Consider the following 27,203-nt stretch of genomic DNA (forward strand, 5'->3'; position numbering starts at 1 on the left):
ATATATATATATATATATATATATATATATATATATATATACACAGACACACACATATATATATATATACACACACACACACACATATATATATATATATATACACACACACATTCCCTGATACATAAATCGAGCCACCTTGCATGTTTATCCTTAAAGGGCTAGAATAAAAAATATAGTTAGCATCAAAGAAAAAGGTTTCTCCGGTTTTTTAATACAAATTTTTAATAAGGACTTAAGGAAATAACGTTTATTATACCAGTTTCAAAGTTGCATAATAGTTCTTGATCAATCAAGCGTTTATTAAGCTAAGGGCATTTAATATTGAAAATGCAAGGTGGCTTGAATTATGTGTCCGGGAGTATATAATACTTGTATATACTCCCGGACACAATTCGAAATCGAATGTATATATATCAGCATGATTAAAGTGCCACGCAATACGTAACTACGATTAAGAGCTCTCATGCCAAAAAAGTTTTGACGTTGGCTCCGCCCAAATTTGTGTCACAAATATATGCCTGAAGTTCGCGTGACATGCGACAGGAGATGTTGAATTTTGCGCATTAAAAGTACCAAATTCGTTTTAGCGGAATAACTCTAAAACTAAAGGGATTAAAAAAATCCATAGTGACAGTTGTCGATCATGCATAAATATAATTAATTATCTAATTTTTGTCCTAATAACCTGTAGCATTTCGAGAATAAATCGAAAAAATGTGAAAATTAGTGGTCATTTCGTGATTTTAATCTATCGAGGAAACTTTATTGTTTTATATTTCTGATTAATGTCTATGCTTGAATATATCGTGTAGTTACTCATACAATATTTTATTTTTAACTTTAAAGTGGATACACCCTTCTAAAATCAAATCGAAGATTAGGAATTTTTCCTCTGCTCCCTTTTAAGCCAGACAACATTATTTCCAAGCCAAATAAAGTTTACTCCAAAGAAGACTAACTCTAAATATGCACAGTAAATTATACGTTATGGTAGAGGTGTAACAAGAATTTTGTAAATCAACAGCACTGCTGATTTGCGTGTTTATTATGGATTTTTGATTTATACGGCGTTACAAGCCTGAGGGCTGCATTACAGTGATGATTTCATTGTTTTCGATTTCACCTTGCTTTGTCTGAGCACGTTTTGTATTTCTTAAAATCTTGTGTTCTAAAGCAGCGTTAAATCTTAGCATTTAGACACAAACGATTTACGGCAAGAAGCCTCTTCGCAACCAATGTTTGCTACAAAACAATAAAATAAACAGCATTGAGTATAAACAATGGAACAAAATTATAACAATACATTTTAATTGAATAAAACAAAAATACCAAGCCATGTTAGTATCCCAAAGTTTATAATCATTGTAAAAAAAAGACACAACATACATTGTTAGACGAGTAGCCCAACAATGGTAACTATAAATGACATAATCATATCACAATACACAACTACTATCTACCAGTATCTCACGGTGAAAACCAAAACAGACCGAATCACGTCTACCGCCAGCGGCTGCTACCAGTAACTATTACTGTAATAGTTACAGACGATGCTGTTACCTCATACGGAGATGGGATTAGCCAACACGACCCGTGAGATATCGTGGAAAACGAAAGTGGAGTAAATAGTCAAGAAAATAATAAAGAACGTAACACCGGAAATATTTCTGCTATCTAAAATGGGAATAAGGGAACAGGTTAAGAAATAAATACATATATATAATTTAAAACAAATATAACACATAAGAAGAATTTAAAACTAAATTTAATAATAATCATATAATAATAATGTCCATGTATTTCACAGATCTATACAAAATATGATATTATCAACTTCACAGTGATGCCATTTTAAACAGTGTTTGCTTTCTGTATTAGGCAAATAGGAAAGTCGATAAAAGAAATATCTAAATAAATAGAGGGGGGTAAGTACTGACAAGATACATCGGGGATATACGACGGATATATAATTTATTACAGATTGAAAATAGACAGCAGAGTTAATAAACATAATACTACTAAGTCTATTGAAAATATTAACACACAATTTTCATAATGAACTATTTACGAGTTGCCAAGCACTTAACCCACAGAGATAAAGAGTCATAAATAACTAAACAATTCACTTTATAAACAAGCAACGTTATTGAATGGGCGCCGTGACCGCCTCCAAGACATAAAAGCGATCTGTTCGTGTGCCCCCGACGAGGGGCGGCGCAAACGCAATCGAGATCCAAATAGGAACTAAGATATCAAAGTGCAGACGACGCCTTAGGCATCTAAAGATTGACGGATACAGGTTACGGAATTACTAATAGATTGGATTGGAAACGAGTCTACAATGTATAGGGATCAAAGTTTGAAAGCGACATTTCAGCCTATAAATCTTGATCGTGATTTGTCAACTATAACAATGATCACAATCGCATTTAATAAAATTAACGAGCTTGAGGTGAGTAACTAGCATAAAATGCACTACGCAATGCGAAATACTTTTTAAGCCTGGTATTTACACAGTAATATTTTTATACTACTGTTGATTTATTGATTTAGAGTATTTAAAAAACTTACCCAGTTTATCTCTTCGTCAAACGGAGGATGTGGTTGCGACGACAGTTCAGTCCATGGGCGTAATAGTGAACGGTCAGTATCGGCGCCAACGGCAGCAAAGCTCACCCCATACTTTCTCCATAATGAAAGTTCGTAGAGCCTTTTCCAAGGTATACCGTCAGTTTTTGGATTCTTCTTTCGGATACTTCCACGTAAAGAAGGTTGTCTTACAAATGGCTCAGGAGTACCATTCTTACCGCATCCTCTCCATGGCGGTTTGGTACCATTCACCTTGCCATTAACAGTTCCATTCGACACCTTACGCACAAAACCTTTATTTTGTACTGGAGTCTTCCTTTTCTCATCAAACAACACAGCATTTGCCAACTCTTCGTCATTGTTAGATCCATCAGACTTGACTTCTTCGATTGTAACCACAGCTGATTTACGTGGCTCTCTGTAACTGGCTCTTAAAGGTGTTCTAGTAAATTTCCTTTCTCCGTCTACTTCATCTGTCATTGAAGATATAACGCTGTCATCGGCGTATCTCATGCGAGCCGTCTTCATTAAAGATGCTCTAGTATTTTGTGCAAATAGTCGTTCGCAAGGATCTACAACTTTGTTCTGATCTGAACGACTTTTAAAAGTGTTTTCTGAATCAGTATCGCTGTGGCCTTCGTAAGAACTCGTGCTGTTACTAAAGCTTTTAGTAAAGCCGTTATCGTTTTTAGTAAAGTTGTGGTTGTTTTCATCTTTAATTTCTATGATGCATTCATTTCTGAAGGATTTTCTCGATTGTATACTAGCGTTCGAATCAGATTTCACCAAAGGATTATGTGGATGCTTGTTGTCACCGCAGCCATGTGCATGAGCTTTGCCAGTACAATGCTTATGTATTTTAGCTAAAGCTGCTAAAGTCTTATTACCGCTTGGTGAGATCTCGTCTCCGCCCCGGAGGGACTGCTCAAACGATCCTTGTATATGGAACATGCTTCTATTCGTTCTCACGCGAAATTTCCGCCCTGTTTGGCATTTTCCGAGGTCAGAGTTGAAGTTTTGATCGGATCATAGCTATGTCACTGCGCAATGAGAGCATTTACTAAAGTTATGATAGTTCGGTGCAGATCGGCGCGATAAACAGAACGTTATGATATATCAAATGATCGTGTGCTTACAAATCGTGATCGTTTATGCTGGTTTGGCGAGATATGTAATGCTATCAGGTTAAACATACGGTTTGTAAGTTCTGAGATAACGAAGTAAAGTTAAATGTTTAACTAGCAACACGTGAATATGGTAAATATAAAACCTTCTTTACCAATAGTTTTAGATTAAGATATATTAATGTCTAAAAACGCTAAGTAGTTACTTTAGCAGGTAATTGTCGTATCAACAACAGCCTGTCATATCAATGTAACTGTAGTTATACGGTTGGCCAGTGCAACGCAAATTATAAAATAATATAATATTTAAAATTGGGACTTAATTTATTAAAAAAAAAGAAACTCATAAAAATCGAGTGTTTTTTTGAGGGAAACAGATGATTAAAAATTGTAACGAAGTTTCTATTTCCTTCTACAGTTATACTTTTTGTCCTTCATTATGACCCAAATACAAGAAAAAATAAATTTACAGAGAAAATCTTAGAATTAAGATAACATCAACTTACAACGTTGGAGGCAATTTTCTGAAACAACTTGGCTTCCCCGTCAAAACACTATTGGTGTATCAGGCGTGGTGTCAGGCGTTATTACAGTCCCTACACCTCATCGTGACTTATCAACCACGCGTGGTTTTCTGCACGCATTCTCTATAAGAACACGTTCTCGTAAATTGTTTCGGTTTGGTAAAATCACAGCGCTATTGTTATTTGACACAGAAAACTTGTAGTGACAGTGAAGGGAGATTATGGAATCAATCGTGCTGATAAATAGAATGCTATACTTGTTAAGTATTTTATTAATAAACACAGAGCAAAAACGTGAACTTTTAATAAGACAGCAATAAGTAAATACTAAACATTAAATAGTAATTAAAAAAAAAAAGATTTCTTCGAACATCGTCCCTCACAATGTGAATGATTTGCAAAGCGATGTATTAAAATAATAAAAAAAAAAATCATATAAAAACAAATATAATAACAGGCTCTTCGTCCTACAATAGTGATAAGAAAACAAAGGCTTTTTTTATTAAAAATATTTTTACATTAAAATTATTGTACAAATATAAATAAGCAAATTGAAATGAAGTAACATAATAGTGTTTGTAAAAATACATTAAAAAGAAATTCAATACTGTAATCGCCTATTGACACAGTTGTACGAAATTACAAAATATCTGTGTCATAAAAACGAATATGAATTATCCAGACGCGGTTAATGATGCAACTGAATACGATTAATTCTTCAGTATCATTAGTTTGCAATAAAATAATGATAATTTTTATTTTTACAGATTATACTCCGCAAGCTTGCAATAATATTTTCGTAATTATTCTAACGTGCCATAAATTAACTAGTGAAATTATGGTGAAGAGATTTGCCAGTGTCAGAGACACAAAAATCTTCAAAGAAAAAGCTAAGAGATAAATTAGAAACGTTTAATAAATCATTAGAAATAAATTGGGAAGTTGACAAACCACAGCCTCGGGTAATTTAGCTTCTAAACTAAATCTACTTAATACTTAACACCAATGATTTTGATTAATTGATGTCCAAAACAGGATTTAAGCTGTAGTTATAATTAGTATTGGTTCATAGAAATATGCCCATATAGAAATAATATAATTCGGAAATTAAAAACCAATTATTTCACGCTATAGCCCATAAGGTAATGGTGGTAATTAAAAAAGAAAACCGTAAAGCTATGTTAGTATGAGTGCAATGTATTTTGAAAATTTGATAATAAATTTAAAATTAAAACTGCAAAAATTAAAATATTAAATTTAAGAAAATGCACAAATCATTATTAATTTGACCAGTAGCGATCTGTATCCAGAATTTTAAAATTGTACAGTCAAAATCATCAAACATCCTCAGTAAATAAAAAAAGCTTTTTGCTTGAAAAATTTCCGCCTTTTAAAATTTTGCTGCGTATTTACAGGACTGTCGATGTTAAGTACGATTAATCGGGAAGCATAAAAGCCTTTAAAAAACATATGTACTACAATGACATTGTTGAAAAATTAAATTAATATCAACACACACACTTCAAACACTACTTGCGGTAACATTAACAACAACGCAGTTTAAACTGTTAACATCATAGTCAACGAAAGTAAAATCAATTCCGACAATTTGGTATTGATTAATATTCATACAGGTATGTGTGTCGGCGAAGGATTAGTATCTGCCCACGCCCAACCGGTAATAGGCGAACTGTAGGTAATAGTCGGCCACTGTCGGTAATAGTTGTCATGAGCTATATTAATAGGTTCAATTCGTTTGATGTTATGAAATTGGTTGTTGCTTTCTGCTAATTTTTTTGCGATAAAATAGGAAGACTTTTTAATCCCCGACGCAAAAAGAGATGATTTATAAGTCTAAAGACTTTGTGTGGCAGGGTACCTGTCTGTGACACAGAATAATAAATACAGTAGAAGTTAGTTAGCGTCAGTTGCGTGCCAACATAGTTCTCGAAAGACCTACGTGAGCTCAGTCCGCCATTTTCACTTTATATGGTATGGTTGTGTCATTCTTTCGTGCAAATTCGACCGAAAAATCCTAGAAAAATGCCTTATTGTGCTGTTTTGGTGTGCAAAAATGTCAGCCGCGCCAAAAAGATTACTCGTGGTGGTATTTCATATCATCGGAAAATCTTATTTTATTAAATTTTCAATTTTTCGTTTAATGAAATATTTTTTGTTACAAGAAACGAAACTAAAGCTTATAGCCCTGCAATATTGTTGCTTCTTCTTTGGAGAACTAAATTAATAACTTAAACTCGTCATCGTTCAGCAATTAACCGCTAGATGGCAGCACATTGATTGAAATTTCAATATAATATCAAAACGTCGTAACTTGCAATAACAGGCATTGATGGTATTGAACTTTCAACGATATGCCAAGAGGATAAGTTTAAATTATATTAACAATCCAGAATTGGTTATTTCTTTTTAAATTTGAAACTACGACCAATCAATATTAAGATTTAGTAGTGTTTCAAATTAAGAATGTGTGAGTTTTGACGACATCGGTTCTCATAGTAATCGAGGCTTAAAGCTTCCGGGGAGAATGTCGGGTGGAAGTATTAATACTTCCATTTTTTTTCTTCCGTGTTCTGTGACATAATAGCTCCAAAGGGATAGACTGATCTTAAAGCGGTGTTTATATTTAAAGACTAACTTTAACATTCTTAGCTATGTTTGATGAATAGCTGTTTAAAGATCTTGTCTCTTTTCCCTGTTAGTGTAGGGATTTTAGTCATAGAATGAATATTTACGTTAGTTCCACTTATCGACTTTAAATTTGATACACTATGGAAATTTGATGATATTACAAAAATATGATAACCATGATATGATGCTGTAACCAAGACTGTCAACAGACTACTCAACTCGACTGCAATTGTTAGCTTACGGATATTGACTTTACTTTCGAGTACATTTCATCATCATCACACCTGTCTTCTACCAGGGTAGGCAGCGACCATAGATCTCCACCTGCTACGCTCCTGATAAACCTCCTTCGGTTTGTTTCAATTTTATAAGTTTGTTAAGAAACGTACACGCCCAAGGAGATTTGACTTCCTCCTCGAAAACTTGTGATATCATCAACATCCCGGCAGATGGGGATTGACGTACCTAGTATATTTTAATTGAAAACGTATGTACCAATATATACATAATTCACAATGTACATTAATACAGTTAATAAGTATATATTAACTTTATTGAATCTTGTATAAAAAATAATGTGTAATAAAAAATACGTCCCTAATTTTAGCTAACGATCGTGCTCATAATTAGGATGTTATATTAATATTATTCAAGCAAGCACAATTTGAATGGGAAACTTTGTGCGATAAATTTTATCTCCAAATTCTGTAGGGCTAGCACGACAGTGCGCGACTAGCGCGAGAACGACATAAAGCGCGAAATACTGCTATTCTCGCATAGAGATCACGCTCTTTATTTCGATCTCGCGCAAGTCGCTCTTGTTCGTGCTAGCCCTACTGGACCCCGATTCAGAAGTTTTCGATATTTTAACCGAATCGTTCAATTCGATATCGTTCTCGAATCGGAGGTCGCTTTCCGAGCTATTAAGAACATTCTGAGTTAAACGTTCGATTCGGATTATCCCAGAGCGTTTACGGAGTTAGTCGATGAAATAGATTATAAGGAAAATGAAAATCCTTTGTATAAATTTTTAAGACTTTCAAGGCCTAAAATATAGAAATGCATTAGTCTTGCATTAAAGCAAATTAATAAAATTTAACAAAATACAGAGATTATTTAAAATAAAAACATGTTTTCATATTACATTCTTACTTTATAAACAATAGGACGATGGAAACTTTCATTCGATAACTGTGTTCTGAAACGTTTGTGGCCTTTGCCGGTCGAGAATTTCGAGTAATCGTACGGGTATGACGTCATTTCGGTTCGGTTTCGAATACGACAGCTTGGCATTCGATTCGGGTGTTGTGAATAAAAATGAAAACAAATCACTCTACAACTGAGTTATCGTAAGGTCGATCCACGAATCGATCAAACGAAAGTTCCTTATTAATTAGCTAACATATTTTGAAGTTTTTTCAGTACATAAAACGAAGCAATTTTTATTAATAGGAATTACATTCAAATTGTGAACAATCTCAACTCATTCATAAGAAATGTTAAAATAAAGACGTTCCATAATTGTTTTCTCAAAAACATTTTACAGTTAAAAGTAGTCTGATCTACGCACTACGCAGGCCGCGCTCTAATCTGTTAATATATTATCAAAGAGTCAATATTTGGTCATGCTATCTACACCTGAACGTGGGAACAAGTTTGCCTTTCTATTTCTTTCTATTCGGATAACCGTGATTCATAAAACTGAACTCTTTGTCAATCGAGTATTGATAATAATAGTTAACAGAAACACGTTTATTATTCTATACAAATTCTAGGCAACAAAAAACTGCTCAAAAAAGTGTCTTGTCACTGGGCAGAAGATGCTTATTTTTTCTTCCTTTACACTATATACTTTAGTGCAACCACAAAATAACTATGTAAGTAACTATGTAAGTTGGATTTCAGTTAACAATAGGATTTCGTCAGCAAGGAAGACCAATATGGTCTAACCTTAATGATCGTTCTCCACCTTCTCTACGAGGACTATTTAATTACACGACCTCGCGTATCAGAAAACTCATTTACGTTTTCAAAAAACTCAGATACGTTGCTGATTTCGGGCTGCTGCGAAAAATTTATTATGCACTCGCGGAGTCAGTGTTGAGATATTGTGTAGGGGCTTGGGGAGGTGCTTGCAAAACTCATGTACTTGCCTTGGAAAGAGCACAAAGATCCTTACTCAAAGTCATGTCTTTTAGTCCTTTTAGATTACCTACTACAACTTTATATGAAGAGTGCAAAGTACTTTCTGTAAGGCAACTATTCGTTTTGCATAGTCACCCCATATAACAAAGACAGCTATAATGAGAAGCGCACCCGAACTAATGTGTGTTCTTTCGTTAAATGCCGCACAGCTTGGGCAAGACGACAGCTACTGTTTATGCCTTCATACCTGTACAATAAAACTAATAAAACTCTAAACATATATCCATTACCTGCTTGTGAAGCTAAATTAAAAATTAAGAATTGGATATTAACTTTAGACTACGATGAAACCGAAGCGTTATTGCGGTAGTGGCTTCTGAAGTGTTTGTTTATTTTGTTTTGCAAATTTCAATTTTATCACAACACACACACGCACGCACGCACGCACGCACGCACGCACGCACGCACGCACGCACGCACGCGCGCGTTATGAATATTTTATTAATAAGATGTTTTATTAACATGAAAGAAAAATTCCTTCGATCTAACAGGACTGAATCTCTGTCTATGTCAATTTAGGGCCACTACTATACCAACTGACCTACAGACTGAATCAGTAAACCTCACGAATTTCTCTACGCGTTTGTTACAGGTCTTTGTTTTATATTAACGGCTTTCCAGCAGTAAAAATTCAAAAGTCAAATTCCGGTCCTGTCACATCGAAGGATTTTTTCTTTGTATTCAATCTTTGTACGAACAATTATAACAAACTATATTTTCGATAGCGACGACCGTTTCTCTTATCTACTGACGTAACAAATATAGACAATGTCCTTGAAATCTTCAACAAACAAAAGCAAGTTTCTATTACATGAGCAAGTATTTATCCTAATAAGGCTACAGCTAACGGCACGGACAGTTGGTCAACCGATGCAAATTCTCGCGACATAGATCCAACCTATTCGATAATATTCGAGTGTTGCATAATTGGTATAGAAGAAGTTTTTACTGAACGGTGAGCGGTGTATTTAGGCGCTGTGACCTCCAAATGAGTGTTAAAAGTCGTGCTTTCACAAATTTTCATTTGATGATAACAATAATTATTCGTTTATTTGCTTTAAACATTTCTTTTATAATACGAAGTGACGGGACGAATAAGTCGTGGGCCTGGTAGTAAGCGACACGCCTGTCCATAACAGTTGCAGTGCCAATCAGAGCTTTAAAACGCAAAGCTCGGAGGGGTACTGTCACTGCATCCGTTATCTTGAGACATACGTTGACAAGTCCCATGTGCCTGTAATTTCACCAGCACCCCCGTACCCTTCAAAACCGGAACGCAGTAATGCTCACGTCACTGCTTGGTGGCGGAAATAGGTAAGATGGCAGTACTTCCCTGGATGAATTCTTTCACAAGGAGCTCACAGCTACTATAGCCATGGTATAATAGAAGATGTAACAAAAGACAGCGCCAGTGCAAACATGTTTCGCAAATATTAAACAGCATGCTAATGTCTAGTAATACAGTGTAGACTGGACTACCACAACAATAAGAATGTCACAAACATGTCAAGTTCCAAATTAAATTTGTCTACAATGATAAACACCGTGATAAAATGTTACATCTTATTTCCTGTCAAATATTTCGTTTATGTCAAAAAAAATATTTTCATTTAACCACTTGTATTGATGGAAATTTAATGAAGGAAAAATATTTTGTAGCAAAAATTTTACTCCTTGTTACCCGTAAATAACCCAGTTACATTATTAGCAATGGGCGAGAAAAAATTATTCCTGCTACAAAACAAGGTTATGTAGCAGGAATATTTGTTCCCCTTACAAAACCAATATGGTGGACCGGTAACGTACGAAGAAAAATACTGTTACATAACCTAGCTAAGTAGAGTAATTCGTCCTTCAGGACAAGCTAAGGCGTTTAATTGGCCATACTGACAGTTCTTAGGGTCGTATTCTAGAACTCTACTCAATACTCAAGTCAGGATTGCAATTGAAACACAAGCACTGGAAATAAGACCCTAATGGCAGGGACTTGAGTATGATTTCTAGTGCTTTGAATCATACTCAAGTCCTGACTTAAGCATTGAGTAGAGTTCTAGAATACGACACTCAGATTGTATTTTTCTTCAATAGTTTAATTTTGTGACATTTTTTTCGTAGGATATCGTTATATCTTTCTTTTTTTTTCAAAGATCTTTTATTTCACATCTAATTAAACACGTAATTCATATTGCCGCATTACGAGATTAAAGTGAATTTTCGAAACGAAATTGAACATATAGGAAGTCGAACCCTTTACAGTTCCCATGACCACAGCTGACTAAGATGTCAAAGTTGTCAATCAGTCATGCCTAATATCAATGCAAACATCTAAGTTTTTCACTTTTGTTACGAAAATATAACGAACTCGGTGGTCGAGTGGCTTCTACACCGGTTTTCACAGTGTCGCCAACTCTGAGGTCCCGGGTTCGATCTAGAAACTAACTTTTCTGTACGGTTTAGGGTCTAGATGTTTATGGTACCGTCGTTGTTACCGATTTACAAAACACAAGTGCTTTAATTATTAATACAAAGATCGAACACTCAGAAAAATCACTCAGAAAAAATTCCTTCGATCCGGTCGGATTCGAACCGACGTCTTCTTGCATACCGTGCCAGACGCTATACCAACTAAGCCACGGAACGAACCAACGGACCTCACGAATTTTTCTATGTGCTTGCGTCGTGTCTTTGTACTTGGTCTTTCAACGACTTTTTAGTCGTAGCGCCATCTATGAGAAATCTATGACAGATTTATCACCCAGTTATTTGATTTATCACAAGTGCTTTAGTTACTTACTTTGGTATCAAAGCAACGTATGTGATGTGATCTATTAAAAAAAAATACAGCAAAACTAAAAATAAGTTTCAATGAATACCTATAATAATATTTTAGCAGCAACAGAGCTTGTGAAACAGGTAGGTCAAAGGCCACATAACCTATTTCTGCCGCCAAGCAATAATGTGAACATTTTTGCGTTTCGGTTTTGAAGGGAAAGGGTGCTGGTGAAATTACAAGCACATGGGACTTGTCAACTTACATCTCAGGGTGACGGGCGCAGTGGGAGTGTCCTTAGATATTTGCGATTCAAAACTGTTATGGACAGGCGTATCGCTTTCCACCACGCTTGTTTGTCCCGTCACTTGATATCATAAAAGAACGCGTTGTTAGCGACGATTTCTCGTGCGTAACAGTACAATGGAAACGCAGAATAATGTGCAACTTATTAGTCGTTACTTTGGTTGGAACGATCGATCGTGACTAGCTCTGGCAGCCTCCTCGATGCTTAAAACAACGATTAAAATACGAGTAGCATTATAATTACCGCGTGTTGCTTAATATTCTGGGACTTGAGGTGACGTTTATGGTCATAGTATTACAATCACTGTAAAAGCAACGTTGGGTTAAATTATGTCTTGTTTAAAGGCCAAATTGCACATTGCTTTTCCTAGGTACATACTTGATAATTACATCACATTTGCTTGTAAGGGTGCCTTTAAATATGACGCTTGTAAAAGCGCTGCATTGGTGCGAATGTGGCTAATTTTCAGTTAAAATAAAATAATTAAAATTGTATTTATTTGACATACTAAATACATTCTAGAATACAAACAATTATAAAATATCAAATAATTCGTTCATAAATAATAATAAAAAAAACAATAGAAAAAAATAGGATAATGTAATAATAATAGAATAAAAAATAAAACAAATAAGGAAACAAAAAAAGCATGTCAAAAAGTTCCATGGCTCAGCATTTGAGGACTATGCTAATTACATAGCCCTCGCTGATATTCTGCCATGGCCTGTCATAGAAATAGAACACCACAATTAAAAAAAAAAATTAAATTAAATTGAAATATGAACACAATCAGACAGTAAATAAATTAAATTAAAGTTCACAATTGTGACCTTAATTTAAAAGTGGCGCACGCGTGACACGATCCGACTGCGCTTTTAAATATTGTATGAAAATTAGTAGTGTAAATCCCGGTAAATTCAGTACCTGATCCCGAGTAACGAAATTCACTCCGGAGTATTGCCCAGACGAAAACCAATTCAGAAAAGTTCATTTCCGAAATTGGTCCTACCAGGAACCAAACTCGGGACCTGGTCATCTAGCGAATAAAGTGCAAAACGCTAATCCATCAAAGTCGTCAAATTCAGTACAGAGAGCCAGTGCAATTACAGACTCCTGTCGTATAAGGCTTACTACACTTATACAACATGCTCAATTTTTGTAACGTTAATATACATATTTGAATTTACAGGGTTTTGTGAGCAGGTAATAAATCTCTTTGTCTGAAACATTATTATTATTATTATAACCTCCTAATGCCCCGAGTACATCAAAATGTACATAACATGTGAAGTGATTTAGACCCAGATAACATTATCCTTATGATCACTTAAACGCCCAGTGTACTTTATGATAAAAATATCGCATTCAAATTTTGCGCTGTAGTAAATTTTACACATATGACCATAGGTTATCTAGAAAATACTTTAAGCATGTCGGTTGCGTTTTTCATACAAAAACTGAACCCATACTTATGCTTAAGCCTGAAGCATTATATTTAGTAAATTTTAATGTACTACTTCGGTGTATGGCGCTTTTCCCATTGCAGTTTGCTGGGTTTTGCGGGGATAATCCTCTTCAATATACATTTTTGTAAAATAAATAAAAAGTCTTCAAATTCATTCCGTTATTGCGTTAGAAACACTGTCGACAATTAAGGCAAAAACATGGTAAATCAGATTATTCTTCGTATGAAAACAATGAATGTTCAGAGTATCGTGAAGAGACGTCACGAACGAAAACGTGAAGTGTTGAATAATACTGAGAAACCCAAAGTACGACCTATTAATTACAATTAATAATCCAAGGCAAAATACAAGGAAAGAGAGGTGTAGGAAGGAGAATATCCTGCCTCAGGAATTTGCGCCAGTGGTTCAAAAGGAGCACCCGATCATTATTCAGAGCTGCAGTGTCCAAAGTTCAGATTGCCTTCATTAGAAGATGGCACATAAATATGAAGATTGAAAACAATATTATTCGTAAAATTAACATATATCACGGATTGTCAAACTAGCCCACTAACACAAAGACATTGTAATATTTCACAGAAAACACTATCCAATAACATAAAAAAATTTGCATTTCAAAAAAACCAATAAAACATCGGTTTTACGAACTTCTAACTTGTTTACAACGCCATTGGATGTTTTTAATCAATAAAGAAAGATTCGAATTGCATAATTTGGAAAAATTTCTCGTAAAAGATTAATAACTTACCGTCCAATACCATATTAAGTGGCGCTATTGGATATTAAAGGTCGATAAAAATGGAAGAAATTAATTTGCTACACCCCGAACCCAGTGGAGGTTAAATCGTGCAAAATAGCAGCAGCAGCTCCTTGTTCATTCGGAAGTTCGTTCAGGGAAGTGTTGCCACCTCACTTATTTCTGCCTCGAAGTAGTAATGCGAACATTACTGCGTTCCGGTTTTGAAGGGTTAGGGCGCGTTCAAATTAGCCGCTGTTAATAGCGGAGGAGGGATGTAACACAGGCTATTTAGATTATACTATTTTGTATTTGAAACTGAATAAAAATAAAAAGGTTCTTGTCAAATGAACATCAGGAGAGTTCTGGTAAAATCTTCAAACTGAACGCTCACAGTAAATCTTGATTTATGAATATATTCCTCGTTTATTATTAAATAGTATCTCTCTCTACGCTAAAACCACGGCTATTGTCCCACAAGCCGCCGTGCGGCCGCGCGACTGTCGCGCTGCTGAAGTGCGACCAAATTTTCTAATGCCTTTTTTTATCCAGTCGATTGGAATAACTGACAAATTGCTATCCCATATTGCAGGGTGTTGTGTTATATTCTCTATAAATTCTTCAATTAAATTTTCATCCATCGACTAACCGCGTTGCAGCGCTTCTAGAAATTGCATGAAAAGTGACAGTCGCGCGGCCGCCGCGCGTCTAACAGCGGCTAATTTGAACGCGCCCCAAGAGTGCTGGCGACATTACAGGTACACGAGACAGGCTTGAGAAGCGGTGGGTCATAACATTAGGCTAGGTTTTTTTTTATCCAAGTCCTCTTACCTCAGCATTTATGGATATTGTTACTTCAATTACTATAAATGAAGGTAAGGTTTAAATAGAATAACATTTAAACGTATGTATGTTTAACTGTGTCTACCAATACTATTAAATTGAAGTAATAAATTAATCAAAAGTCTAATGAAAAACACTTCATAATACAAGCTTGAGAAGTACATCCATTTATTCTAAGAGGTAATCAGTGAAGTGAACCTTAATGTAATAAACGTGAAGGTATTTCTTAACATTTTGATTAGTATATTTGTCATGATTTATCGTGAAAAGAGTGTAAGATTTTTAATTTAGTTTTTAAATTATTCTACCATCATTAAAACGTACTTCGACGTTAAATTGTGTGTTCGCGATTTGAATTTCAAAATTTATTCTGTTTCGGTGAAATGATAATTCGGACAAATTGCTACTGATCGACTTGCCTACCGAACGCTTTACTGAGTTGTAATATTAATAGTTTTCTTTTGTATAAGGTTTTTCAACAAGAACTTTGTTTTGTAAGTGAAAATAAAACAATAAATTTAGATGACAACGATTAAAATTTGTATTGTACTAAGATAAGAAAAGTACCTAAGGTTTGGCAATTATGAATGAAAAATTATATCTGATAAATGTCACAACGACCACAGTTAGAGATGTCGATTCTGTCATCAAAGTTTTTAATCGCTTTTTGACAAAATGGTGGGTCTATTTCGTTAATCACTTCACGAATTTTGAGTTTTAAGGCTGCAATCGATTCGATTGACTCCGTATAGACTGTCTTTAACATAACCCCATAAAAATAATCCAGCGGTGTTAAATCACATGGTCGATCTGGCCAATTAACGGCTGAATTAGTGAAATTATGCGACCGAGAAATTTGGTTTGCAATAAATTAATTGTTTCGGTCGCTGTATGACTTGTGCTGTTGGCATTGGGCCCTTTCTTTTCGAAAATTCGGTTGGAAATGAAGTAAGGGGACACTCCTGAGCGCCAAGTCTGCTGATTTTAATTCATCTCAGTTGTGTGCCGATAGAGTGCAAATGACAGGATTTTGTACGTTTAGTATTCTGCAAAAAGTTAAGAGTAGTGGCTATGTCAATGGCTAACCGTCGAGCTACTTACTATTCAACCATCATAGCAATTTTTTGGTCTTGCTCTGCAATGGCGAGTAGGTGGCACGTCGATAATGTAGTCTACTAATATATATATATATATATATTTAATTTAAACATTAAATTGCGGATTAAACGAGATAAAAAGATATACTAAAATGTAGCAGAAAAAATAGAGATGTAGCAGAACAAAAAATATTATCAAAATTGCAGTGTGAGGCTATACATTATATATATATATTAGCGCTAACTCCAAACTCATGGTACCACGATTTTTTTAACTAAGTTAAACAACTTTTTTATGAGGAACTGTATAGGTTTTTACAATAAGATTCCGGAGCATATATCGTCTGTTTAAAGGTAATACCATATAAGTGACATTTTCCACAAAAAGTGTTTAATTTATACAGCTATGGTAAGAAAATCACTATCTTTCTGCACCTGAAACTCAAAAAAAAAAAGCTCAAAAAAGCCATAAACGTAATAAGAGTTTTATCAGCAGACAGATGGTGGTCTTACAACTGGTACATAATTTAGAGTTCTTTTGTGGAAAATGTCACTAATGTAGTTACCTTTAAGCAGACGAAATTAAGATTATCATTTCCAAAAACTACATTAAAAATATTTTGATTGAAAAGTCGTATTACAAAATTAAAGACAATGTGTTAGATAAAGATGTATGTAAAGACGATATGGTACTAGATTCCACACAAATCTGATTCAAAATGTATACCATAGCATTTAAGTTTATTTGAAAAGAGCAAGTTTTCGAGTTTCTTGCTCATACTTCTCAGGGAAGTCAGCAGTCATCATCAGTAGCTTAAATGTGACGTTTTGAAGTGTAAATTTATTTTACTTATAGAACAAATGATTCTTTGATTTTGACTTTGAATTACAATGACCGATGGTTTAGCAGAATTCAGGCCCTGGCGTTTTATATAAACGATGTTTGATCCTATTGTCGATTTTCACCAATCAAACTTGATACTAAACTACTATTCAGTAGGATATAGAAACTAAAATCTAAGGTCATGGTTAACAGTCTCCCGTTAAATTATATAGTTTAAAAACCACACGGCTTCAAAAAGTCGTAACTTTTTATCAACGGGTTTAACTTTATGGAAAATTATCAAATAATGAATTATTTATATTAAAGTTATGTTTACACATATAACTGATAAATCACGACTCTATCGTGATTTGTTAGTTTCCCGTTAAATTTTACAGTTTTACATTTAAACGGGTTCAAAAATTCGTGACTTTGGAAATCTTTTGTGGTAGAACAACAAGAGATTTCAACTTCATGTTCTTCATTTACAAGACAACAGAAAAAAATCTGATGATTCTACGAAAAATAAATCTACATAACGATATATCTGCATATCAGTCACATTATATGAATGAATACCAAAAACGGAAATGCCTAACGCGGTCGTAGTATTAATCACCCAAGACTCAGTTCGCAAAAGTTGTAAATAATAGCTTACGATAGAAGCTGCTAATTAGTAAACTTTTATTAAAAGAACGATTAATTCAATATTAAATCAAAAGAAAAACGTTCCTTTCAAAAACCTGTTTATTGCATTTGTAGCAAAAAGGTGAATTAAAACTGATTGCCCATGAGCACACTTACGCATTCTCGATCTCAGTGGCGTAACGATTAATATTGTACTTTTTTTTTTCAAATTCAAATTCATTTATTTCTTTGTGATACACAGGTTACGAAAGGTGTTACAAAAAGTTCATATAGAATCACTGTGATCCGCCTTGCATAATACAAAGTTTCATTTTTTTTTATATATGCACTCATTTAATATAATGCAATAATTTGTATATTCATGCTGTCCAATAAAATAATATCAGTCACAATACTAAAATGAACAAAATGTTAAAAATTCAAAAGAACATAAACAATATACAATGTCAATTTCAACATGAAGTCTCTAATATTGTAGAATGTCATTTCATTGAGATAATTAAATTATATTGTCTTAAACTCTGTAGCATTATTGTAGGTATGGCCTAATATTTTTCCCGACCCGGGAATTGAATCCGGGACCTCATGATAACCGTTCGACTACGTTGGCAGTCACTGTGGGCGCAGGAGGAGCTCCCGGGTTCAATTCCCAATAGGATCAAATTAGGAGATGAATGATGATGAGTTCTGGTCTGGGTGTTCTGGTAATTGACTCAGAAATAATTCCGTTGTTCTGGTACTCATAGTCAGGTACAGCAATATTATTAATTCAAACAAGTTTCGTGGAATTCATACCATTTTACTTCCTACACTAACTTAGGACGGTTGTTGATCAATTAGTAAACAAGTTACTTGTATTCATGAACAAAATTCGCACCTAAAATAAGACGAATATTAAAATATTCTGAAGATCAAATCACAACCTGTCAGTTTTATCGACAAAATAAACTAACATTGCAAAAATTCCCAAACACGAATAAACAATATCAAAAAATCGAAATGTAAGCAATAAACGACCACCCGCTGACACAAATATTACATATTGCGCAATATAAACATTTAGCATCTAAGTTTTCTGCCAATGTAACCATCTGACATATATGCTTATTCGGTAACATCGTATTCGGCCACAGACTCTTTAGTAGCAGTAGAGCTCGTGTGAAAGAGTTCGTCCAGGAAAGTATTGCCACCAAGCAGTAATGTTAGCAGTACTGTATTCCGGTTTTGTAGGGTAAGGGTGCTGCTGAAATTACAGGCACATGGAACTTGTCAACTTATGTCTCAGGGTGACGGGCGCAGTGGTAAAGCTCTGAGTGGCACTGCAACTGTTATGGACAGGCGTGTAGCTTACCATCACGTGTAGGACTTGCTCGTCCCGTCACTTGATGCTATAAAAAAAGACTCACATCTACCTTACCCATCATATTTGCGTAGCCATACAAAGGGCGATTTACTTTATGCTACCAAGAGACAGGACAAACAAGTCGTCCTAACTGTTGCAAAGCCACTCAGAGCTTTAAATCACAAAGATCTACGCCCGTCACCTTGAGACATACATTGATAAGTACCATGTGCTTGTAATTTCACCAGCACCCTTACTCTTCAAAGCCGGAATGCAGTAATGCTCACATTGCTGCTTGGCGGCAGAAATAGGTAAGGCGGCAATACTTCCCTGGACGAATTCTTTCACAAGGTGGTTTACTGCTAGGTTCAATATAAAGTATCTTACATATACAATAAATAAAAACTTTATGTATATTTTTCATCACACTTGCACGTAAATAGTATGATTGCATGCAGGCTAACTTAACTGTTACACGACATTGGCTGTAATGAAGAAAAAAACCCGAGGGTTTTATTTGAGGCATCCTAGTCAACTTAGCCTACATGCAATAATACTATTTACTCGCAAATGTGGTGAGAAACATTGTATGATTCACGGGCGGTACGGGAATTACGACTTCTACGACTTCGGGCTTCTAAGAGTCTCGTTCGTAATTCCTTACTTATCGCCCTCAATGCAGGATGTACTATAATATAAAAGGCAAGTAATAACGTCTAAACGACCTGGATGAGGGAGACCATCTGTAGGGCCAATTTATGAAATTAACTTCAAAAAAAGGAGGAGGTTCTCAATTAGACCGTATGTTTTTTTTGTATGTATGTTACGCGAAAACTCTGACATTTGTGAACCGATTTTGATTATTCCTTTTTGTTCGAAAGAGGATAACTCAGTAGTGATCCGATTTTTCGATCGAAATTTGAAGAAAATATTCCACCTCTAAGGGTGGCAAACTAGGGGATGAATAACTTTTGAGGTCGATTTATTAAGTACTCTGTACTGAGATTATCTAAATTTCTAAGAGGTCTGACTAGAGTCCTGGAGTGAAATCCGTAGCTCTGGTTTGACAAACAAATAATTAGTATGGTTGTGTGGCATACGAAAAACACAAAAAAGCAAATCTCCTTAAAAGGACGTCAGGTAATAAATTAATGCCTTACATAATGCACGATATCACTTCATCTCTACTTAGCATAACATAAAAGACATTTTGACGTTAATAAACCAATAAAAAATGTAATATAAAGTCGAATTCCGCAAACTGATAGATAAGAGGTGCCGAGTTGAAGACCATTGAATTCATAATCAATGTCTATCCAAGAACATCGGTTATAAAAATATCTCCTTTGTATAATATCCAGTAAGTCACGTACATGCGCCTGGTGGTAAGCGACACGACAGTCCACAAAAATTTGCCAGGCCCTTTACCCGTCACCTTAGAGTTGCCACGTGCCTGAAGTTCAGCTCCTTTAACCGTGCAAAACCGGAATGCAGTAATGCTCTAATTGCTTTCACAAGGAGCTCTATTCTATCTAATTGTACTAAAATGCTTAATGACAATAAGTAATTAACTATATAGTCATAATTAATAATAACGATTTATTTATTTAATGAGCATTGGCTATGGGGCTATCAGTTAATGTATGGAAAAACTGTAACTGCCAACCAATCCCGCCATTTTTTTTTCATTCATTATTAACAAAAAAGTCAGACTGAATAATTAACATCACAATAGAGTGTCAATTGTCTCTGGAACTATTTTTCGTTAAGATGTTCAGTGTTTATGATGTTGAAGCCACAACCTGCTTTTTTTAAGTTTGAATATTACCGCAGAGTTTTGCATTTGCGCAAGAGAATAGGTGAATATTTTACTTACACCTAATTTAGCAATAGAAATAAAGTCTTCTTTTTAATTGGTTACGAAACAAAGTTATGAAGGTGGATGAAAAGAAATAAACCAGTAAGCTATTAAAAAAATACTAGAAGTTCTTGCGGCCTACGACCTGCAACATAATGCCAGTTGGCCGGTTTTAGTATCTTAGAAAAAAAACAAAAAACCTGGCAAAAGGTGCTAAATCCTAAGTTCGAAACCGTTGAATAAATTAAAAATGTCCTCGAGTGGCAGCACAAGGTTATTTTTACGAGATCTTTGCCACTGCGCGTCGTAAATACTTTGTATTGGACTTGTATGAATACTTTGTACGACATTGAACTTTATTATGGACTTTTTTCCGTCGCTAATGATCTACTATTTGTATGTTTCTTAGATTAAGGCGGAAAATACATCAATGAAGACAAAAACGCTCAATACCTAGTTGAGTTTGTTTACTAACGGAACTGGTGTTTTGTAAGCTATATCGTAGGTTTTAACATTCTAACAAGATTAGAGCCAATTGAGTAAAACTGAGGCGTGTTGCACACCACTGACTTATTTGTTCCGTCGCTTGGTATTATAGAAAAAAGATAAAGAGAAACAAAATTCTATTTTCAAAAGAAATAATATGAAAACGAAAAACGTTATAAAAAAAAAGTTATTTTAAAGCTTCAAACTCATTTCTAATTCCATAACCCGATGCTACCTTTAATAACGTCCTTTAAAGGAAACGGTAGGTATAAAATAAAAAAAAACACTCGGGTTCCAAGAATCGTTGTCGCAGGAATAAATCGCGTCGACACTCACTAGTCATCTTAATTAAGTTGTATAGTCTGTTTTAGACTACACGATGACTGTACAGATACGACACGATGTTTATTTGCAAGATTGACTTTGCCAGCCGGGTATCTACATTCCGTGGCTAGCCACCGCAGGTTTTTACGTTTGATGCTAATATAACTTCTTGGTAGAAACCGAAAGATCTGAATAATCCAATATCGAATGTTATCAAGGTGCGGTGGCTAGGTTTACTTACACGCAAATGTATGTACAAAAAATAGTTCAAAGGAGTTTAATCCCAAAATGTAATTTAATTTACATCTTTAAGTTACCAAAATACCAATATAAAGAGCTCGGAACGTTGGTTTGTTTGAAAAACGATTATATGCGATTTTGATGTAAAAGTCTCATTTTCTATGTACTCATACTCGTACTCATACATGTACTCATACGTTACTACGTATTCATGAAAATTTGTTTAAATCCCTTTCAAAACTCGATGATACACAGTGATTAATTGCAAAGTAACAGGAGATAATTACAATTAACAACAAAAAACACTATATACATTGTCAGATAAGAAATAAACGTTTTCAGTCTTTTTTGTTTTTTTTTATCATCACCACCGTACCTACATATTTTTGCCGCCAAGCAGTAATGTGAACACTGCGTTTGGGTTTTGAAGGGCAAGGGTGCTGGTGAAATTACAGACAAATGGGACTTTTCAATTTGTGTCTCAGAATGACGGGCGCAGTGGCAGTGCCCCTCAGATCTTTGCGACTTAAAGCTAAAAGAGTGCCACCGCAACTGTTATGGACAGGTGTTTCGCTTACTAGCTTACCACCAGGCGCACTATTTGTCCCGTTACTTGATATTATAAAATAAAATTTTGTTTTTTAGTTAGTTGATTATAAATTTCATGCATTGGCTATAAATTTTAATTACAATCTGTAGTCGAATAGTTAATTCAAAGGATTATGAACCCACAGACTAATTCTTAATTTAATTAACGGAGATATTATCTACATTGGTTGTTATCTTCAATTGATTGTAATATTGTTGATATGAAAGATAATGTTTATTGTATTTTAATCTTTATCTGCTTTCAAAAAGATCTAATGCCACTTATTAGAGTGTGACTCGTTGAAATCAATACTGTCACAAAACGACAAAGTGAACTTTCCAGGAAATCGTATTAAAGTTTCAAAAACAGCTGATAATAATTGAAAACGTTTAATAACTTTATTGCTTTCAACGTGCAATATATAAAACACATACATTATTAAAAGAATTTCATATATAATAAGATTTAGAAACACCGAGCAAACTACAATGACAAAACGCCCAAACCATGTATAAAAGTAGAGAAATCACATAATGTTAAGTTAACTTTGAAACATGGAACCTATATTATACATCAAAAAGGATGTATTTAAGTTAAAAAACAGAAAATGATGTTTTAACTAACAGCATCCCGATACGCTTTACCCATTGCAGTTTCCTGGTTCTTATGAGGTTTATTACCTAAGCCCACTCCTTAGCGGAGATACGTACCCAGCAGAACGACGTGTTATTGGTAGAGGATGATGATGATTATATTATATGCTAAGCAACTTTAGGTTAAAAAGAGTTATCTAGGTAATCAAATTTGTGATAACATTTGGAAGTCACATACCATTTCAACTTTTTGACAATATGCACTTTTTGACCTAAGTGTCGTTTAGAACGTTTCATTTGTCAACTAATGTATATTTTATTTATATATATTACGAACATTACGCTGTCACGCCTAATCAAATAATATAATACATGCAAATTCAGTCACAACTGTTGCAGTTGCATCGCAATCGAGACATGTTTGCTATAATAGAATTATGTCGAGGTACATCGCTATGCATTACGATGTTTGGTTATTTATTAAGCCTTGGTTATTTATGAATATAACAATAATATATATTGTCATTAATAAATTATTTTATAATACTACCGCTTGCAAAGAGAGGGCTAGGCTAAATATTTCTGTATATCATTTTTCATTCGCACAAAGACTATTCACGACTCATCATCATTATTATCAACCCGTTTATATGTCACACTACTGGGCACGGGTCTCCCCTCAGGTGAGAGTTAGGCCACGCTGGCCCAATGCGATGCTTTTCCTTCACCGAAAAACTCATGTTAAAAATCCATTTTCTTTTTTTGCTTACCCATAGGTCAACGAATTACAAGTAAAATAGTCAAATTTGTAATTTCAAATTAAATTAAAAAATGTACTGTAATGTATCTATTTAGTAGTAGCTTTACTAGTTTAGTAGCAGTAGAGGTCCTTGTGAAAGAAGTAGAAGAAGAAGTTCGTCCAAGGAAGTACTTCCACCTTACCTATTTCTGCCGCCAAGCTGTAATGTGAGCAAAACTTCGTTCCGGTTTTCGAAGGTATGGGTGCTGATGAAATTACAGGCACATGGGACTTGTCAACTTGTCTCAGGGTGTCGGGCGCAATAGCGGTGCTTCTCAAATCTTTGTGATTTATAGCTCTGAGTGATACCACAACTGTTATGGACAGGTGCGTCGCATCACTTAGTCGTTATAAAAAAAAATTTTGCTAAATTTAGAATTCTCTGTAGATATCCCAGGTTTGCTATAGCCCTTGGGCTTTTGCGTCTTATTTAACCCGTTGATGGATACTACTTAAATACGCACACAAAAATGTCACTATTTTACTTTGCGCGCTATAGTGCTCACGTTGATTCGATATAAAACGTTCAATGTAAATCATTAAATTTTCTCAGTATGTTGTTGATAATTCTTTATAGAGAAGCAGTAAGCGGCAACTACGCAGAAAGCACTTGAATTTTTATTGTAATAATATCGAAGTGACGGGACGAACAAGTCGTGCGCCTGATGGTAATCGACACGCCTGTCCTTCACAGTTGCAGTACCATTCAGAGCTTTAAATCACAAAGATCTGAGGGGCACTGCCATTGCGCCAGACACCCTGTGACATAAACTGACAAGTGCGCCTGTAATTTCACCAGCACCCGTACCCTTCAAAACCGGAACGCAGTAATGATCAAATTACTGCTTGTCGGCAGAAATAGGTAAGGTGGCAGTACTTTCCTGGGCGAACTTCTTCACAAGAACTCTAAGTAAAGCCCGTATTTGGTTTTCCGAGAAACATAAATACCGAAACAGGTTACCCCGTACTATACAACTAATAAATAAGTATGTATATTATAAGATTCTAGAAATACAATACAATTATTATTATCTATGCAAATTCCTAGTGTTCAATAAATCACAAAGCCTAAGGCCTTATGTGAAGGAGAACAGCTTAAGACGACAATACATCAAGCCCGCTCTATACAAACGAATTATGATCGTATTTTGAAAAGTTGACCAAGATACAATTTAAAAATTAGTAACGAGGATGTGATTTTTCAGTTTCCATTTAAATTACATAATATTAAAAAAACCGACATTAAAAGTTCGTGGAATTATATGGCAAACATATGGCCAAGTTTTATTGAAAACCGGATTCATCCCCTAGTTTTCCACCTTGATAGAGGGAATAGTTTCTTCAAATTTATATGGGACCACTACCGAGGTACCCTCTTTCTAATAAAAAAAGAATCATCAAAACCGGTTCACAAATGCCGGAGTTATCATGTAACATACATAGGGCGCACTATAAGTTTCCGGAACTGGCCACTTACATAAACAATAGTTAAAATAATTACAACATTTTCAAATGGAACTCTTTGGTATAATTTGTTTCATCTGACTGTCACTTGTTTTTACATTGTGGCGTCATAATAGAAATTGGTTGTCTACATCACCATGGATTTAACTCGTGAAAATTTACGTAGTATGATTTTCTACGACTTCAAACTGCTTTAGACAATGAAGCACCATGCAAGACTCCTATTTATAGCTGGTTTGCAGAATTCAAACGCGGTCGTGTGAATCTCAGTAACGAATTTCGTGATGGTCGCCTGTCCACTGCTATGAAGAACAAAAACATCGATGCTATGCGTCGTATGATCAAAACAGACAGACATGTGACATACCATGAGATTAGGGCATCTTCAGGCATAGGCATGAGTCAAATACAATCAATACTACACAAACATTTGTGTGTGAAAAAGCTGTGCTTTGGATCCCACACAATTTGACTGAGGCTCAAAAAACGGTTCGCGTCACATGGTGCAATGCCATGCTTACCAGATTCAACGAAGGGGCGTCAAATTTGGTGTGGGACATTGTAACAGGTGACGAAACATGAATTTATAGTTACGATCCCAAAACAAAGCAGCAATCGAGCGTATGGGTCTTTCGCGATGAGCCGAAACCAACCAAAGTGGCGCGCGTGCAAAGTACATCTTAGCGGATGATTGCTTCTTTTTTTAATAAAATTGGACACGTGGCTAATGTTGCTTTGAAGAATCATTGTACCGTGAATAGTGATTGGTACACGACCATTTGTTTGCCGGAAGTTATTGACAAACTCCGTAAATATAACCGTAAACGCCGTATCATCTTGCATCACGATAATGCCAGTTCTCACACGGCCAGACAGACAAATGAATTTTTGTCATCCCGCGTACAATCCCGACCTTGGCACCTTGTGACTTTTATTTATTTCCAAAAATTAAGAACCAGTTACGCGGTCAACGATTTTCATCATCTGAAGAGGCTGTCGAGGAGTATGAAAAATATGTTTCAGAGATTGTTACGGAGGAGTAGCATAAATGTTTTCAAAATTCGTTAATTCGTAGGAAAAAGTGCATTAACGCTAACGGAGAATATTTTGAGAAACAATAAATTAATTTCTAACCATTTTTTTCTTATTCATTCCGGAAACTTATATTGCGCCTCACGTACATACAAAAAAATAACTTACAATCGAATTGAGAACCTTCTATTGTTATTTTTCTAGACCATTGGAACATTTTCTACGGATTGAAAAAATAAAATCATGATTCTGCAGAAATTTATGAGGTCTACTGACTCGGTCTGTAGCTCGTTGGGAAGAGCGACGGCTCCGGTGTGGCAACAGGCGCTGGTTCAAGACAAGTCTGACTGAAAGAATTTTTCTTTGTATTGTTCTATCCTTGTTTCAATAATAAAACCATGACTTGTATTAAAATCTCACATCCATAAATCTATCATGTAATTTGAATGAGCGTCATAATTTGCAGGTACTGCCTAACATGGCCAGCTTCGCAACCTGGGACTCTCCCCTTAATTACCGTTTATAATTATAAATACATACTTCTGTGTTGGAGATGAAGGTAATAAATACTACTAACTGTTGTGGCCTATGCCGCAGAATCACTAATTACTACATGTGTACGGGTGCTTATGTAAAATACATATATTATACTATATATAGCTCGATTACCACTGACTGATCTAACTAGATAC

At 35.0% G+C, this 27,203-nt stretch overlaps 1 protein-coding gene across 3 annotated transcripts in view; it reads right to left on the reverse strand.

Annotated features, from left to right (window-relative positions):
• Positions 1-27,203, reverse strand: part of LOC113240658 (unconventional myosin-XVIIIa) — a 391,151-nt gene that overhangs the window by 289,762 nt on the left and 74,186 nt on the right. Inside the window, exon 2 of one of the 3 annotated variants that reach the window (XM_026478018.1) lies at positions 2,575-3,632. The exons of 1 other annotated variant lie outside the window; for it this stretch is intronic. In XM_026478018.1, coding sequence (XP_026333803.1) covers positions 2,575-3,543 — 969 coding nt within the window. In that variant the 5' untranslated portion in view covers positions 3,544-3,632. Of the gene's footprint in view, positions 1-2,574; positions 3,677-27,203 lie in introns of those variants that run through there. One more of the 3 variants, XM_026478019.1, reaches the window with a different exon arrangement.

Source organism: Hyposmocoma kahamanoa, unplaced genomic scaffold (genome assembly GCF_003589595.1).
Source record: "Hyposmocoma kahamanoa isolate Upper Pololo Valley unplaced genomic scaffold, ASM358959v1 160, whole genome shotgun sequence".
Taxonomy (NCBI): domain Eukaryota; kingdom Metazoa; phylum Arthropoda; class Insecta; order Lepidoptera; family Cosmopterigidae; genus Hyposmocoma; species Hyposmocoma kahamanoa.